The 18,174-nt window shown below is 36.7% G+C and overlaps 1 protein-coding gene across 8 annotated transcripts in view; it reads left to right on the forward strand.

Moving 5' to 3' along the window:
- The window catches only part of mical2b (microtubule associated monooxygenase, calponin and LIM domain containing 2b), a 59,709-nt gene that overhangs the window by 11,321 nt on the left and 30,214 nt on the right, over positions 1-18,174 (forward strand). For all 8 annotated transcript variants that reach the window (XM_052597575.1, XM_052597574.1, XM_052597577.1 and 5 more), the window contains exons 2-12: positions 1,775-2,121; positions 5,100-5,307; positions 6,329-6,445; positions 7,425-7,526; positions 10,897-11,052; positions 11,308-11,408; positions 13,098-13,355; positions 13,852-13,967; positions 14,066-14,192; positions 14,275-14,365; positions 17,227-17,374. In XM_052597575.1, the coding sequence (XP_052453535.1) occupies positions 1,858-2,121; positions 5,100-5,307; positions 6,329-6,445; positions 7,425-7,526; positions 10,897-11,052; positions 11,308-11,408; positions 13,098-13,355; positions 13,852-13,967; positions 14,066-14,192; positions 14,275-14,365; positions 17,227-17,374 (1,688 nt within the window). In that variant the 5' untranslated portion in view covers positions 1,775-1,857. The remainder of the gene's footprint in view (positions 1-1,774; positions 2,122-5,099; positions 5,308-6,328; positions 6,446-7,424; positions 7,527-10,896; positions 11,053-11,307; positions 11,409-13,097; positions 13,356-13,851; positions 13,968-14,065; positions 14,193-14,274; positions 14,366-17,226; positions 17,375-18,174) is intronic.

Consider the following 18,174-nt stretch of genomic DNA (forward strand, 5'->3'; position numbering starts at 1 on the left):
GACAGGATGGGCAAATGTACATGATCCTGTTGAAAAATATCTTTGAAGGCTATGGTAAAGGGTGTTAACTTGAATTCCACTGCTTGCAGTTGTGCCATCTGTTGACTGGTTGTTTCTAGAGGCACAATATCATTTGTAGCTTCTAAATGAGGCCTGTCTTCCTGTTTTTCTTATGATTTTCTGCCAGGACAACTTTCCTGGCACGTCTTGGTTCAAGAAATATCCCCTAGTGCCTTTTTAGGATGGTTAAATTTAGCAATGGGAACTTTCCCACAATGCACTGGCTGCATTGACCATTGGTGACATGTAAAAACTCACTGCTCTCATTGGTCCTTGGAGAATTCAAGGGAATTTGGGTCTTGGTATATTTGTATGTGTGTTTTCGATGGAAAAGGAGCAGGGAATATGGTAATAAACAGTAGACGTGGCTGCACAAATGAAAAAGGAGAGGCAGCTAATGCCCCCTTGCAGATAAATGTGAAGGTCTTGCCAGCTGCCAGATTTGATTAGGCTGCTGAGACTCAAGTGACCCTCAGGAGAGAAAGATGCAGGACTGCTATTGGGCTCAAGCTTTCCACAAGTGCTCGCTCGTTCAGATGACCTGCTCCGACACGCATTCAAATCATTCACATGGCACCGTGCTCTGGTTTCACTCCCAAATCAACTCTTGGTTTGCAACTGGAAGATGAATTGATTTCCTCAACCCATTCATCTGAAGGACACATTGAAAAATGCATTATATTGTTATTCCAAACCTTTTTTGTACTCTTCTGAGAAATTTTTGAAGAATGTGCTGGCAGCTCTTTGTGTATGGAAATATTTTCTGGCTCACAGGTTGTCTACAGCTGGACCAATCTTGGTGTCCTGATTCTCATTAAACATTCCTTTGTTCTGTCCCGTTTCCTCTGCATGCACTAATCCTATCAAGCACTCGACTCTGAGTTAAAGTGACTCTTCTGGCCTATTTTACAGCACATGCCAAGTGTTTTTGTGTCACTCAGCTAAAAATCTAGAGCATTTTCATTTAATTTACCAGATGTACTTCAAGACAGAATGCAATGTTTTTACCAAGGCATTGTCTGTTGGTCCAGACTGACATGTACATTGCTATTAGGTATTTGTACGGATGGTTGACTTTTTGTCCAGCAGTTGACTAGTATTTTATTCATGTATTTTATTTTTTGTTTTTATTTTTATTTTATTTTGTTATTTTAATTTAATTTTATTATTATTGCACAGGATACCACATTTCATATATAAAATTTATTTTTCTTTTTTAATTACAAAAATGTTTGGTTTACTTTTATGTATTGGTATTATGTACCTGTTTTACTATTTTTTTTTTTTTTTGTCCTTTAGTACTATTTATTGTTTATTGTATTTAGTTTTAGGCATTATACCAAATTTGGTTAATGTAATGTTTTTTATCATTTATATTTCCACAATTAATTCCCAGTTTAAATCCCCCTGCTTTTTATGAAACTTTGTAGATGTGTATATCCCTAAATCTTATAAGGACAGAGCAGTTTTATTGCTATAATTGACCTTTATATACAAGCAGCTTTGACTGGCTGCAATCAGAGTCCTAAAGCAATAAATGAATTTACACAATGTGAACTGCCTACCATTTTTAGTCATTTCATCACACTGTATATCCATATATAGGATTTTTTTGTTTCCACAAACGAATGGTTGATTGCAAATCATAAAATTTATGGCACTTTGGTCCCCATGTAAAAAGAAATAAAGCCCTCTCTTCCTTTTCTTTCCCCAGTCTTGAAAAGGAATGCCAACACCAACCAACCCCTGACTGAACACCCTGTCCACAGAGGGAAAGAGTGAGTTAAAATAGGTAGGATGGGGGAGACGGAGGACGAGCGTACGTCTCAGGCCGGCCAGCTGTTTGAGAACTTCATGCAGGCCACTACCTGTAAAGGCACCCTGCAGGCCTTCAGCGTCCTCTGCAGGCAGCTGGAGCTGAACCCCTCAGACCACAGAGGCTTCTACAGCAGCCTGAAAGCTGCCGTAACCTACTGGAAGGTCAAAGCCCTCTGGGGGAAACTGGACAAGAGAGCAAGCCACAAGGAGTACAGCAAGGGCAAAGCCTGCGCGGACACCAGAGTAAGTCTATAGAGCTCTAGACATGTACTTAAAATCTCACACTACTTAGAGGAAACAAAATAAATCTTTAACCTGTTAACTGTCACTCACGTTTTTGAAGATAGACATGAATGTGCATGATACAAACCTAAATTTTAATAATTCATGACTGAAAAAATTTTTTAACATGATTTTGATGTACCATTTACATGGTAATGCAATGTCTGATTTTAAAATGGGTTTTGAAGGATGAATTTTGAGATTTTATGTTTTCAAGTGATATATAGCTTCTGATGATTTCTAAAATGTGATTTTTTAAACAAAGGTCAAAGCTCCTTTTGTAATGTAGATTTCTGAGGGTGCACTCTTGTCAAAAATTCATCTATTACTTTTGCTACATAATGTTTAACAAAAGATATTGGTAAAATATATATTTGGGAGTCTTAGACCTTTCCAACGATATATAGTTTGTCAAGATTAGATTAGATTTGATTGTAATAGAGTATAGTCAACGTAGGCGTCCCGTATACGGGATGGGGTGACATTTAACAGGTTAAAAAAGAGGTGCTTTGAAAGCTCAGTTGGAGATTATAACTGATGATATAATTAATTTGTTGTATAAGATGAAAAACTTGTTAGTTTTACATTTATGGGATTCTTTGGCTAAAAATGTCACTATTTGCTGCATAAGTAAAGAGAATTTAAATGGCACCAACAACTAATTTTCATATCCATATTTGTTAGTCAAACCACTTTTTTCCTGATAAAAGTGGCTGAGATCGCTGTTGTGATGGCTGTGTTGACACTGCATCTTGTGTTCTTTCTATTTATAAAAGGAAACAGGAAATGAGGATCAGCATAATTTTGTTTTAGCCATTTTTTTCCACTGCAGTCGACCAACGAAGGGTCAAAGGGTTAGGAGGTCAAGGTTTTTGTCTGTCTAGAGCTCATTTAGAAAATATTTTATTTTACCACTAGAGATGGCCTAAAAAGCTTGCGTTTAAGAGATCCGAATCATCATGTTAGCATTAGCAATGGTTTGACTGTAAAAAAACGCCACTGAAATAGTTTTCCTTATCAGAGTGATTCTGTAATGTTGCTTTAACTCACAAGAATGGCATGATCTCAATGTTGGAGAGCAGTCCATGCTAATCTGGGATTACTTTTTGTGGAGGCTGCATGCTAGCAAGTGTTTGGGCTGGTATTATTGTGTTAGCTTGGGGGGAAAAGTCATCTTCGTTTAACTCTAAGCTCAGGGTTACTGCCAAAATGTGCTATGCATTAACTAGACCACTGTGTTGTTGTGTTTGTGAGCAGTCAATGGAAGAGTCAATCTCGGGTCACCTGATTTAGCAGACGTGCTGAGATTGTGCTTAGCGCATTTTGCATAGTGGTTTTGCCTGACTTACTGACCTCATTTGAGCTCGATAAGGTGTTGAAATAATTAGAAACCTTAAGGAATATTTGTTTTGCAGTTAAGTGGCTGTTTAAGAGGATTACATGCTAATCTCTGGGGCTTTAGCTATTTATTTCTAGTGTTTTAACTCCGTCTATGCTGTGATTATTGCTGTTATTTTTGTTGTGGAGCAAGTCGTAGTATCTTTGCATAGGTTTGCATTGTGTGCTTAAGGTTTATCTCGCACAAATTTGTTGACTTATTTCACAACAACAGTATTAAAGGAATAGTTCACTTAAAAATGGAAACTCTGAATTGATGTATAAATGAACTTGGGCTCTCAAGTTACAAATATACAAAAATACCAAAAACAAATCCAACGGATCATACAACTTGTCGTTCACACTCTGCAAATCTGTCAATGATGTTTTGGTCTTGTCTTGATGTCACAATATCATGGCATCATTGGCACCAAACTTTTTTGGTTTTAAATGGATGCAGAGAGCAAAATTTACAATAAAAAGGCAACTTAAATCCAGTTTGTTGTTAATAATCGGAGTTATTACTGTGCTTCCCAGACATGCCCTATTTTCAGATTGTTCTATGCTGGTGGTCTTCCATTCTTGAAAGACAGTAAGATTAATCCTAAAGCTTGGCTTTTGAAAGCAGGTCAGCATTGCTCTGGCACAGAAATGCCTTTCTAAATGTCTCCAAAAGTAGTAATGTAAGGACACAGAAGCCTACAGTGGTATCTGAAGCTGAGACTAGCGCACACAGACTCGTCTTACAGGAAGTTGGGATCATAAGTCAAACAATAAGATAAAGAATGATGGCAGAAATTGTGATTGCTGTTTGGTTAGTTGCATAGAACTAAAGTTGTTCATGTTCAAAGGAAAACATACAGTAACATTCCTGAATTTGTCGAATTGGAAAAATTAGGGATAGTTCACCCAAAATTTTAAATCCTGTTATGAATTACTCGCCCTCATGTCATTCCAAACCCGTAATACCTTCGTTCATCTTCATATGAATTGCATATTTAAGCTTAAAGAGTTTATTTTATAAATGCACCTTATTCAAACACCTCTAATGTGAAAATGATTGGTCAAACTAATGATCAAACTGACATTTAATTGAAATTGTCTTTGTCTAAACGCCACCAGGTTAGTTCAGCAATTAATTTTGTTCTCTTTCCATCTAATCACAGGTAATAAAAGTGTTTATGCCATTTTATGACCACTTTTGAACCAGCCTTTTAATGGATGTTTATGTGAGTTTGTACACCATATTAGGTCAAGTATACTATAACACTTGTCATGTTTCCTAGAAACTACAGTCAAAAATCCCTGCTTTGTTGAGAGAGACAAGTAGAGACGTCACCCAGTCCTGGTTTGTTTAAACTTGCTTGGATTGGGTTTTAAGTGACAAGTGGGGAGTTGAAATCATATCATTTGAATATGCCAGAAGAATGAGCATGCACAAGTTGTTTTTGATTGGTCTGGAAGTAGATGTGTTTGGAGTGAGTCTTTGCTTCCATTTGTAAAAGGATCTCCATAAAAATGCCCAACAGTGTCATTTACACCTTTAAATAATGTTTCCACAGTGTCTTATCATTGGTGGCGGTCCCTGTGGCTTTCGGACTGCCATAGAGCTGGCTTTGCTTGGTGCCAAGGTGGTGTTGATTGAAAAAAGAGACACCTTCTCGAGGAACAATGTCCTGCACCTTTGGCCTTACACCATCCAAGACCTCAGGGACCTTGGAGCCAAGAAGTTCTATGGAAAGTTCTGTGCTGGATCTATAGACCACATCAGTAGGTCGAATCTGTCTTCATACTAACCAGAAACCAAAATTTAGTTACAGATACTCTTCACTGATATCCCTTCTAGTCATCGAGCGATACCATAACAGGAAAACAAGATATGGTTTCATCAGATGTTGCAAATCACATGCAGGGATTTGTGTGCGAGCTTGATGGAAAACATTTTTTTTAGACACACTGATGTTCTTTTTCTTTCATGCTCTGCAAACTGAACATATTTCAAGTCTTATAAAGTTCCTCTTTATGCTCCCTGAGATAGGAACAGTCCAACCCAACCAAATGAGATGTAAAGCATTTAGAGTAGCTGGGATTATGCAAATGTCTTTTTCCATGCTTATCTCTTTAAAAATACTGGCTGCTGCCTGATAATTTAAGTTCATGCTGCACAATGTTGATGTTCCTTAGTTGTCAGTTATAATCATCAAAATTAAAAGAAAAAACATTTGAAATATATCAGTCTGTGTGTAATGAATGAATATAATGTACAAGTTTCACTTTTTGAATGGAATTAGTGAAATCATTTCATCATTTTTACCATTATAGGCTGGTTGTTTCACACACTGTAGCCACACAACTGTGTTCAAACACCTTATCAAAGGGATTTTGCATTCTATATCACCTTTAACTTGGCTTTGTACTTTCCAACATTGACGGAAAAAAACATAAACAAAAATGTGCCACAGTGGGGTGAACACGCTATACGGTACAGACTATTTAAATTGATTGTTACATTTTATCTGTATTGTTAATTCTATGTTTTATTTTAATAATGAACAGGCTGCGCTGTTTACAATGAATATGTGCACATGCAATGCCAACATGGTCAAATCGTGGTATTTTAAAGGTGTCCATGATAAAAATGTTGTGCATGTTCATTACCATGATATATTGCATTACTGAATTACTGTAATGGCCTTGTGCCAGCGCCATCACATCCTTAGTAATAGTACATGACAAAATGAACAGTATGAATGGATTTCCTTTCCTAGTGGTGACTTTCTTCTATTTTCAGGTATTCGTCAGCTGCAACTCATGCTGTTAAAGATTGCTCTCATTGTTGGGGTTGAGGTGCACGTCAACGTGGAGTTTGCCAAGCTTCTCGAGCCACCTGAGGACAAAGGCACTGATGGTAATCGACCAATCATCATGACATCTAGCTTTGAGGACAATGTTGAGCATAGTGTCTCTTAGCTCACATTTACTGTCCACAATACACCCTGACAGACTTGAGATGCGTGGATCACCCAGACATCATCATCATATAATCCCACACAGCCATTAAATAACTATAAATATGTGCAAGACAGCCTGTCATCTGATTTCTTTACACCTCATGTGGTCTGGAAAGGGTTGGGTAATCATTACCTTATGTCATTTCTTGGCAGATTTACACACCCTTTTGCAAGTCGCCCTACACGCATATCCCCACGGACACCCAGGACATTGTGTTTAGGAATGAGATCACAGACCGAAAGAAGCTGTAGACCGGTTTTTCAAATGTATCTGCTGTTTATGCTCTGGGCTTTTTTTTCTTGCAGCCTATTTAACAAAGCTCATAGTTTTCTCTTTAAGTGTCATTTTAACACCTACAATGGGCCTAACATTGGTTGAATGTCAGTTTACCCAGGTATTGTTGTACAGTAACTTCTTACTTCAAGATCCTAATGAATTTATGGAAGCAAAAGCAGGGCTAAACCAGATCATGAAAACTGACACCTTCCCACTATGTACCCTTGATGCACACACACGACTGATACCGAGAAGGTTTGCGCCGTCCCTCCACGTCAATGGCACTCACCAGTCTGCACTGTGCAAATGATAAACCCTCAGTTCTGTACTATATATAAAGTCAGGGGTCATTAGGGTCTATAGCGCCTCTCCTGCTATGCATTGCTGATCAAAAGAGCATCTTTGGCCTTATGTCAAATTATACAGGCGTCACACATGGGTGGAACATGAAGGTTGTGTTTCCAGATACAAGTAAGCTTTTTTTCCCTTGTGGCTTCACACACTGAGTTGGCTGTACTTTTGAAGCTGCAGTAAACAAAAGAAAGGCCAAATTATTTTGTTTTCCTCTGAGCCTCTTTGACCAGGTGTCTGCATTCCAGGGCCTGGATGGAGGGTGGAGGTCCGGCCGGCCGATCACCTCATCTCAGACTACGGGTTTGATGTGATCATTGGAGCAGATGGAAGGAGAAACACTCTTGATGGTAAGCAAATATGTACGCTGTTTATATAAAACTAAAAATAAAATTTTCCATTTCACCCTTCATAGTTTCTAACTGGCTTGGGTTTGAAATGTAGGCGTTTTTCTGTTTCCATAAATCATCTGAGGTTAATAATGTGTTATGTGTGCATCTTATCCTCGCATAAATGAAGGAACTCTGTTTGCAATGAAATTATCATATCTTTTAAACAAACATATCCTAATGAATCAATATTAATCTTGCCTGAAATATTCCTGGAATTCAACTGGCAGAACCTGATGGTTACAGTAAATGAAAAGGTATTTGCTAAGGCAGAATATATTTGCGAATGATGGCCAATTTCAAGGGTTTTATTCCCAGTATATTTGCTATATATCATTATATTTCTTAGAATAATTTTGACAGCACTAATATATATGTCAGTGCATGCTCTTAATTTTTCCAGTTTAACGGTGTTAAAAATATTTAAAGGGTTAGTTAAACCCCAAAATTTAAATTAGACTGTGTTTTACTTGCCCTTGAGGCATCCTAGCTGACTTCCTTCTTTCAGACGAATCCAATCGGAGTTTTATAAAAAATTGTCCTGGCTATTCCAAGCATTATCAATGCAGTGGGCAGATGTTTATGTTGAACAGTCCACAAGACGTCAAATAAAGTGTGCACATCCATAGTAAAACGTGCCTCACATGGCTCTGGGGGGTGAAAAAAGGCCTTTTGTAGAGTGTCCATGTGTTTTTGTAAGAAAAATATCCATATTTCAAGCATAATAAACACTTTTCTCTCACTTCATGTAACTTTGGTATGCAGAAGCCGTTCTGGTGGATGACGTAGGACGTCGGCGTTGCGTGATTAGTGATGAATGCGTAGAGAGAACAAAACTAAATGGCAGTCACAAATTAGAAGTATAAACCAGGGATTTGTAAAGAAAAAAGTTGGAGGATTTCGATATACAGTAAGCCAAGAGGAGACTGGCTTTCCTTTGATAAAGCAAGCAAACTTTGCTTCCTTTGCTCCTGTAAACAAACTCGTGAAACTAGCATATCTCAGAGGCGTGCACTTGACGCATACGTCCTACGTCATCTGCTGGAATGGCTTCCGTGTATGACAGATAGCTTAAGTGAGAGAAAAGTTTATTACATTTGAATTATGGATATTTTTCTTAAAAACACATGGATTCGCTACAGGAGGACTTTGTGAGAGGCACTTTTTAGGGCTGCACCTAATGATTATTTTGATAATCGATTAGTTGGCTGATTAAATTTTTCTGATTAATTGAAATAAAATGACTAAATTTTCTGCCCAATGTCCTTAAAACAAATGTCAACTGAATGCTATGAAAACATACAGTGCTAAACAATTTATTAGACCACCTGTCATAAGACAAAACACAAATATTTTGTCAATCAGTAAAAAGAAAATATATTCTATGAATGTTATTGTAATTTTTGGACAAATAACAAACTGAAACAACTAAGTAGTATTTATTCACATAACAATTTGCTTTTGATAACCGCTTGCATGCTTGCTAGCATTTTTTATGTTCTTTTTGACTAATTGTGTATTATAATAATAAAACACTATACAAAACTTGACAATTTTGTTTTATGCCTTTCACAGATAACAGCAATAAATATATTATTGCATTAAAAATAGCTTACTACTGTTAATAAAAAGCTTACGCATATTGAAGGTCTAGCCCAATACAGAAAGCTAAAAAATTATTTTGGTAATTACCAATACTGTTAGTAAAGAACAGCAGTGGCTGTTAAAATAAATTGGTTTTAAACCTTACATAAATTGTTAATCACTGTAGGCTATTTAGTGAATAGTTTAAATCTCTAGCTCAAAAATGAAAACAATAAAAATAATTCAGACAAATAAAACCAGTCTTACTGTAATTTCTTTATCCTGTAAAAGCATCTGATATTTATATTCAGACAATTACACGCTGCTGTCCCTTAACAGTTCCTACTCTCATAAATTACTCTCACTGCATGTTGACTTTTAAACCTAAATATAAATGTTAAACAACAGGTATTTCAGCAGTTGTTTTTTTTTTGCGCTGAATATTGTCTCCCTCGCCTCTGTGTGTTCAGTCTGTTTAACGTACAACCCGCCGCGCCGGCACTCTTTCGGTAAAGACTTCAACTTTCACAGACTGTCAGGGAGAGTCTTTATTCAAAAATTGAAGGTCTTGCGTGAATTTGTGACTTTTACAGATAAGGATATGACATTACCGTATTTTCCGGACTATAAGTCGCACATCTTTCGATAGTTTGGCTGGTCCTGCAACCTATAGTCAGGTGCGACTTATTTATCAAAATTAATTTGACATGAACCAAGAGAAATGAACCAATATATATATATAATATACAAATAACCACACCATATATATATATATATATATATATATATATATATATATATAAATAAAATAATACTTGTATGTTGTTTCCACATTAATTTAAAGATTGCTCCTGAAATTATTATAATATAAAAGTATATTCATAATTTTTGTAATGTTAGGTGGGATGTTGTTTGGTATGGTATGTTTTTTTGGTTTTGTTTGCCGGACATCATATGGTGGACCAAACTAACATCTTGGAAAAAATACACTGTGCAAATGTCTTTGTGAATGGCACATATTTAACACTTTCAGACTGGAATCTTTTCATCTTATGAGATCTCTCAAGCGTAATAAACCTGCTAAAAGGCTTTAACATGCTCACTCAGTCAGGAAAATTGCCCCAGTGACTCCTAAAACTCTCTGTCCTACATTCAGTCTCCCATTCCTTGAGAACACGGGTCAGCTTTTTGTGTTTAACAGGAAGTTGGTTAGCTCACTACAGCAGGGGTGGAGCGGGACTCCTTTCATTGCTTCCTGCTGACACAGTTAGTGTCGCAGACATAGAGCAGAAAGGCAGATCCTAGATCAGACTTAAATTGGCTCTCCAAGTTAGAACAAGAAACCTTTGAACCATGCTGTGCTAAGTTACACCCAGACTTGACACATGAATTGTTTTATGTGGGAAAGTGGTAGTAAACAAACACTTGGTGTATAACTGCTACCCTGAAGAGAAAATATATTATGTTGCTTTTTTCACACAGAAAGGTGCAAAGACAGAATTGTGCAACTTGTTATGAAAACACTTGTTTTTTGCACCGGTCAGCTTGACCTGAAAGGTCTTGCCCTTTTATTTTTGCAAATATATGCTGCCTTAGCAAATACCTTATCTATTGATTTAAAAGAAAACAACAACAAAGAACTGTTGACTGTTTTAAAGCAACTTGTGTCATATCAGTAAAACAATTATTTATTTTAAATATTTAAATTTAAACTTTGAGCAAATGTGAGCAATACTCTCTACTCCAGGCTTCAAGAGAAAGGAGTTCAGAGGTAAACTAGCTATCGCCATCACTGCAAACTTTGTCAATCGCAACACGACCGCTGAGGCCAAAGTGGAGGAGATCAGTGGAGTGGCCTTCATCTTCAATCAGAAGTTCTTCTTGGAGCTCAAGGAGGAGACAGGTGTGGTGAAGCTCCTGCATGACCAGAACAAAAGCGGTGTTCTTTAAAAATGATGACACATTTCTTAAATACAAATTACATATGACAAATCCTGACACATTAGCATCAGTGTGTAATGGTTCCGCTCCTTAAAGTGAGCAAAACTGCATTGTAATCCATTTTTAATATGCCCTCATCAAACACGCTGTACACACCACACCAGCTACAAATCAGTCGCACAATCACGCTAATGGGCCTCATTTATCTTTTGTACAGGCATTGATTTGGAAAACATTGTCTATTACAAGGACAACACGCACTACTTTGTCATGACTGCAAAGAAACAGAGCTTGCTGGACAAGGGTGTGATCATCAATGTAAGTAAATGAGTAATATTAAATCATTTTATAGATTTGTATAATCATTTGTAGAGCATGTACACATCGTGGTAGTATTTGTTATGCTATTTAGTGTCATTTTAATTTTTAGTTTAGCTTTAATTATTTATTTATTTTTTGACTTCTTTTAGCAGCAAGATTAGGATTGGAGTTGGTCTTTTATTATGAGCTTAATCTTTAAACAGTATCAAACAATGGTCCACACCATTATGTAAAAACAATCATTTGTGTGCCCTACGGCGAATATTAGTCATCCTTTGATAGACATTACAAAGTCTTTTGCTCTCTGAATGCATTAGAATTTTTTCATGTTTAATGTGAATATAAACTCTATCAGGAAGCTTTGTGTTGGCGTCTCTGTCAGACATGGAGTATGATACAGGATATTACAGCACAGCAGCTGAGTGATTGAAGCTTTTTAAGTGTTTGGAGTTTTAAACTCTCACACCCTTGGACAGCGGCCCCAGTACATTTACATTTACATTTAATCATTTAGAATTAAATTAAATTAAAATTACATTTATGCAATTAGCAGACGCTTTTATCCAAAGCGACTTAGTGCATTCAGGCTATCAATTTTTACCTATCATGTGTTCCCGGGGAATCAAACCCCCAACCTTGTACTTGATAGCGCAATGCTCTACCAATTGAGCTACAGGAACACCAAAAGCGAATTTTATTTATAATTTTAAAATTATCCAAAGTGCCTTACAAATGAGAACAATAGAAGCGGTCAGGTCAACAAGAGAACAACAACAGCATACAATTGCCATGGTAAGTCTCAGTTAGTCTAGTACAGAACACATAACCAGGGTTTTTTTTGTTTGTTATTTAAATTAAAGACAAGAAAAGAAGGAAAAGTGCTAGTATTAGTTGGTTAAGTGCTGGCGAAAAAGATGTTTCTTGAAAATGAGTAAAGACTCCACCAGCTGGGCACAGTCCAGGAAAAGGTCCACAAGGCGTTGTTCACTTGCAGAGCGCAAACTTCTGGAGGACACATAAGATTTAACCAGTGAGTTTAGATATGTTGGTGCCGTGCCAGTGGTCGTCTTGTAGGCAAGCATCAGTACCTTGAATTTGATGCGAGCGGCTACTGGTAGCCAGTGTAACCTGATGAGGAGGGGGTAATGTGAGCTTTTTTTTGGCTCATTGAAGACAACCCTCGCTGCTGCATTCTGGATCAATTGCAGAGGCTTGACAGTACATGCAGGAAGGCCCGCCAGGAGAGCATTACAATAGTCCAGTCTGGAGAGAACAAGAGCTTGGACAAGAAGTTGGGTTTACTCACAGTGGAGACTGTAAAAACCTGGCTCACCACACCAACATAATAATAATGATGATGATGATGATGATGATGATGCTGCTCCTGTGCAATCCAGTTAACTTTAAGCTATTTGTTAGATTCAAATTTGCCCTATTGTTTTGACATTACTTGCTAGGTTTGTTTGTGATTCTCAACATCCTGCACGTGCACCTACAACTGATCTGTTATCACAGTGGTCCTAAAATGTATTTTTAGATGTATTGCATTTTTTTTTAAATGTATAAAAAAAAATATCATCAAATAAAATAAAACCATAAAATAGAGTGTGTGTGTGTGTGTATGTATATGTGTATCTCATTATATTTAATTTAAAAGTATGTTTCCTCTGTTTTTTCCTTTCCCAGGACTATATTGAGACTGAACGGCTGTTGGCGGGCAACAACGTAAACCAAGAGGCTTTGCTCTCTTATGCCCGTGAGGCTGCAGATTTTGGCACAAACTACCAGCTTCCTTCTTTGGATTATGCCATCAACCACTACGGCCAGCCGGATGTGGCTATGTTTGACTTTACCTGCATGTACGCCTCAGAGAACGCCGCGCTGGTGAGGGAAAAGAGCGGTCATCAGCTGCTGGTGGCACTGGTTGGAGATAGTCTGCTGGAGGTAGGTGTCATCATATGCCATATATAGCTAGTTTTTCTAATTGAATTAAAATACATTCAAAAAAAATCTGATTGTATTGTCATATATCTGAATTATGTATTGAATGTAATCCATAATAATTAGAGTAAAACATTAACATAAATGTTAGGATATCTTTATCCCCCATTTGCATTAGTAACAGCAACTCTTAAGCTGCATGTCACATAATTATTCATTTAATTTTTCAATTAACTTTTACTTGTTTGTTTTTTTGTAAGTTTGAACATTCCAAAATTTCCATTTATTTTGTGGTTTAAACACATTTAAATTTTTTATTTTATTTATTTTTTGACACTTTTTGTCCCCACAGTACGTCTGAAATTAAACAGAGGAAAAGATAGTTTACTTTAAGTGTATATATTCCTGATTATTTCAACATGCCACTCGACTGTACGGTGTTTTGTTTAGAGTAGCCTGTAAACATGCAATGTTTTCTCTCGGTCTCATTGGTCTCCAGCCTTTCTGGCCCATGGGTACAGGATGTGCTCGAGGGTTTCTGGCTGCCTTTGACACAGCATGGATGATAAAGGGTTGGGCTCAGGGCAAAGGGCCCCTTGATCTTCTGTCGGAGAGGTGCGACACACTCCCTCAACCAATGAACACACTTGGTCATGTTTTTTAATTTAATTTGTTTGTCTGGACCCAATGTCCTCTCTGTTTGTTTACCATAGGGAAAGCCTCTACAGGCTACTGCCTCAGACGACTGCAGAAAACATCTCAAAAAACTTTGAGCAGTACACCATAGACCCAGCCACACGTTACCCCAACCTCAACTCCACCTGCGTACGACCACATCAGGTGAGACTCACGCACTTCATCCCCATATATAGATCTATTTTAATCCGTCTTCCTCCTCTGAATGCTAAACTTCCTGTCTCAGGTGCGGCATCTGTACATTAACGGTGAGCAGGACTTGAGTTCTCTGGAGCGCAGTGGACCCACACGCAGATCTGGAAACATCTCCAGACGAGGTACGTTCAGATTTGTGTGTCTTACAAGATGGCAGCAAATTTGACTGTCTGATTATCTTTTGTTGAAACGGTCCTTTCAGGGACTGCGACCACAAGAATCAATGCAAATTCAAGTAATGCCTGCATTTGGTTTGCAACAACTTTTTTCGCAATTTTGTCTTATTTCTGCATTTCCACTTAAAATTGATGGAAAAAGAGAACAATATCAGGTAATGATTCCCCTTGATTGTGCTACTGTTGAAACAAAAGCTCTTTAAAAAACTTCATATTGAAAATGTAACTTGTTTTATAATTACAATCTAGGAATAGTGTCATTATTTTCACTCAACCAACTCTTAAAATCTCATTCTAGAAATGGGATGTAGTGATGCCATAAGATCCATATTTGTTTTATATTGGCTCACCTGGATGTGGTCTCACAGGAACAATAATTCCCACACCCTCTACTCAATCCAAAAGTTCATGTTACATGACGAAAAGAGTCAACAAAAGCTTGTGTGGACTTGTAGTGAATCTTATCACTCACACCATATACAGTATATATGTACATGTTTGTGTGTGTGTGTGTGTGTATTTGTATATACAGGACACTGCCGTTCAAAAGTTTGGTATCAGTAAGACATGTTTTTTTGAATTCTTCTATGATTAAAAAGTTAAAAAGAACGGCATGTATTTAAAATTAAAATATTTTCCTAACAATATGAGTCCTTTACTTTCACTTTTTATCCATTTAACACATCCTTGCTGAATAAAAGTATTAATTACTTACTAAAAATAAAGAGAAAAATTTACTGACTCCAAACTTTTAGCAGCACAACTGTTTCCAACACTGATAATAAATCAGCCAATTAGAATGATTTCTAAAGGACCTTGTAACACTGAAGACTGGAGTAATGATTCTGAAAATTCAGCTTTGCATCACATGAATAGAATATATTTTAAAGTATATTAAAATATAAACTTTTATTTTAAATGACAATATTATAATATTATAAGTTTTTTCTGTATTTTTTTATCAAATAAATATGCACATGCAAGTCGATTTCGACTCTGAGAGAATGTGTCATCAGATGCCGAAAGCTCCATCATTACTCCATCATTCTGTCTTTACTTTCACTTTCTGCTTAGTGAATTGACTGAGATTGCACAAAGTTTACACGTTGCTTTTGCGATATCCATTGGCTCGCCTTCATGGTTTAAAACTGAAATATTTTCAACATTGTCACGTAACCAACGTACCGAACCATGACACCACTGTGTCGTATCAAACCGAACTGTGAATTTTGTGAATTGTTACACTAGAGTCTCACTCCCGCAAGATTCTGTCCTGCGCCCGCCCGCTCCCGCAGAAATGTATTTTATCTGGTCCCGCTCCCACCTGCAACATTCATTTTTTATCCCCCTCCCGTCCGCAAAAGTCCAGCATTAAAGTAATCTATATAGTTTTTTTTTCAGATTCAAATCAATTTACATGAAATGGTTCTATAACATCTCCTAAGCTCCACAACATTCCAGCATAAAATATTTGTTATTTAGGCTAAGCATCAGCATTCACAAACCACTGTTATTTTAACAGAAAAGCAAGCATGGTTTGCTGCGTGCATGGTTTGGCATGGCAGAATGCTAGCAGAGCACTTCTTTTATCATCACTAAAAGCTGACATCTCAGTTAATCGTGATCTCATAAAGCTATGTTATAACACAATACATATATGCACAATGAATCTTTCACTAAGTGTCTACACTTAGTGTGTTAAGATGAGAGGATTCGTGAGCATGCAATTTCAGCACTGCAGTGGGTAGATGCTAACTTAATCGTCTCTTATTGGCCATTGCGTTCCAGAAATCAACTGCTGAGTCTGTGATTGGCCACATTGTGCAACCCTTTAAAAACGTGTTCTAATTAGAAACTATGCCTAGCTTGCGCATGTCAATCATTTTAATGTTAATATTAGTTGGTGCAGGTCTCTAAGTTACACCCCTAGTATGTGTGTGTGTGTATATATGTGTGTGTGTGTGTGTGTGTGTGTGTGTGTGTGTATGTGTATATATATATATATATATATATATATATATATATATATATATATTAGTGCTTTCAAATGATTAATCACAATTTATAGCATCCAAAATAAGTTTTTGTTTACATGTGTAATTCATGTATGTGTAATTATACATAATAAATATACACAGTACACACATTATGTAAACAAACTTTTTTGTTTAATAATTAGACCATATATATATATATATATATATATATATATATATATATATATATATATATATATAGACACACATACATATATATATAGACACACATACATATATATATATATATATATATATATATATATATATATATATATATATATATATATATATATATATATATATATATATATATATATATATATATATATATATATATAAACAATAATATAGTGAAATATTACAATTTAAATGAACTGTTATCTGTTGTACTGTAATATTGTAAATTATATGTTTTTAAAACCGTTGTGCTGCCTAATATTTTTGTGGAAACTGTCCTACTTTTTTCAGGATTCTTTGATGAATTGAAAGTTTAAAAGAACAATAATATAATATTTATTATTAATACATAATTCAATGTAAATTGGGATAATTGTAATAGGTATATATTATGTAAATCTTACTGACCCAAACTTTTGAACAGTAGTGTATGTCACTGGCAGGTATTATAAAGAGCCATCTAATTTGTCATAATTCTGATCTGTCTCTGAATATAAAATATATATCTATTGGATTCTTGGATTTATTAAGTTTCCTAATTTAAAAATGGTTCACTGTAAAGCTCCTAATGATGGTGTGTATTAACATCAGAGTCAGAGGTGCGTCCCAGCCGGCTGCTGCAGTGGTGTCAGAAGCAGACTCAGGGCTACAGGGGAGTGGATCTGACCGACCTTACGACCTCCTGGAGGAGCGGCTTGGCTCTGTGTGCCCTCATTCACCGCCAGCGGCCGGACCTCATGTGAGCAGGACATAACACACAAACTGGCTATCGTACAGTCCCATGATCACACCCTCATACGGTTTGACAAAGGCTCTTTGATCTCACACATGTGGCGGTACCTCCTTCCCTGAGCCATCAAAACAAGTTGTACTTATGCTGCGTTCCAGACAGGTTTCTGAGCTCGTAAGTCACGATTTCAACCCACGACTCACGACTTTGTACCGTTCCAGGCAAGTCACGCCAAACTTCCTGAGCGAAAGGAATTGTAGCAAGATTATTTATATTGCAAAGTTACATTTGTCCTAAAATTGATTTTTCAACGTGCACTTCTTGCACAAACACCGCAACCGTAGGCAATATTATTGGTAGGGGCTGCCATCGTTGTTTCGTGTGCTGTGTGACGTCAGAACTCTGAACTCTGAGTACATCGATCTAGTACGAAGTCACGGGTTTGACTGCCGTTCCAGTGCACTTTCACTGGTTGGGAAAAACACTGGGTTTCTGGAACGCAGCATTAAGAACAATAGCTTTGATATTTCAATTTCGTTCCTCTGCAGCTTAGTGACCAAAAGAAAGAGGAAGAAAAACATGTAGAGGTTACATCATGATCTACATCACCCATTATTTCATAATTTTCAAATTTTCTATTATAAATCTTGCGATTCCTTGTAGATGTGAAAGAAAATGTGTCAAGATGCAATTCATCATAAATCAGCTTGTCTAATCATCACACAATTCTGTGAGAGGGTTTTGGACAAATATTATGCATCACTAAAGATACAGATTGCGAGAACACAGGTTCTCAGTGCAATGGAATG

The sequence above is a fragment of the Carassius gibelio genome, chromosome B25, assembly GCF_023724105.1.
Source record: "Carassius gibelio isolate Cgi1373 ecotype wild population from Czech Republic chromosome B25, carGib1.2-hapl.c, whole genome shotgun sequence".
NCBI lineage: Eukaryota > Metazoa > Chordata > Actinopteri > Cypriniformes > Cyprinidae > Carassius > Carassius gibelio.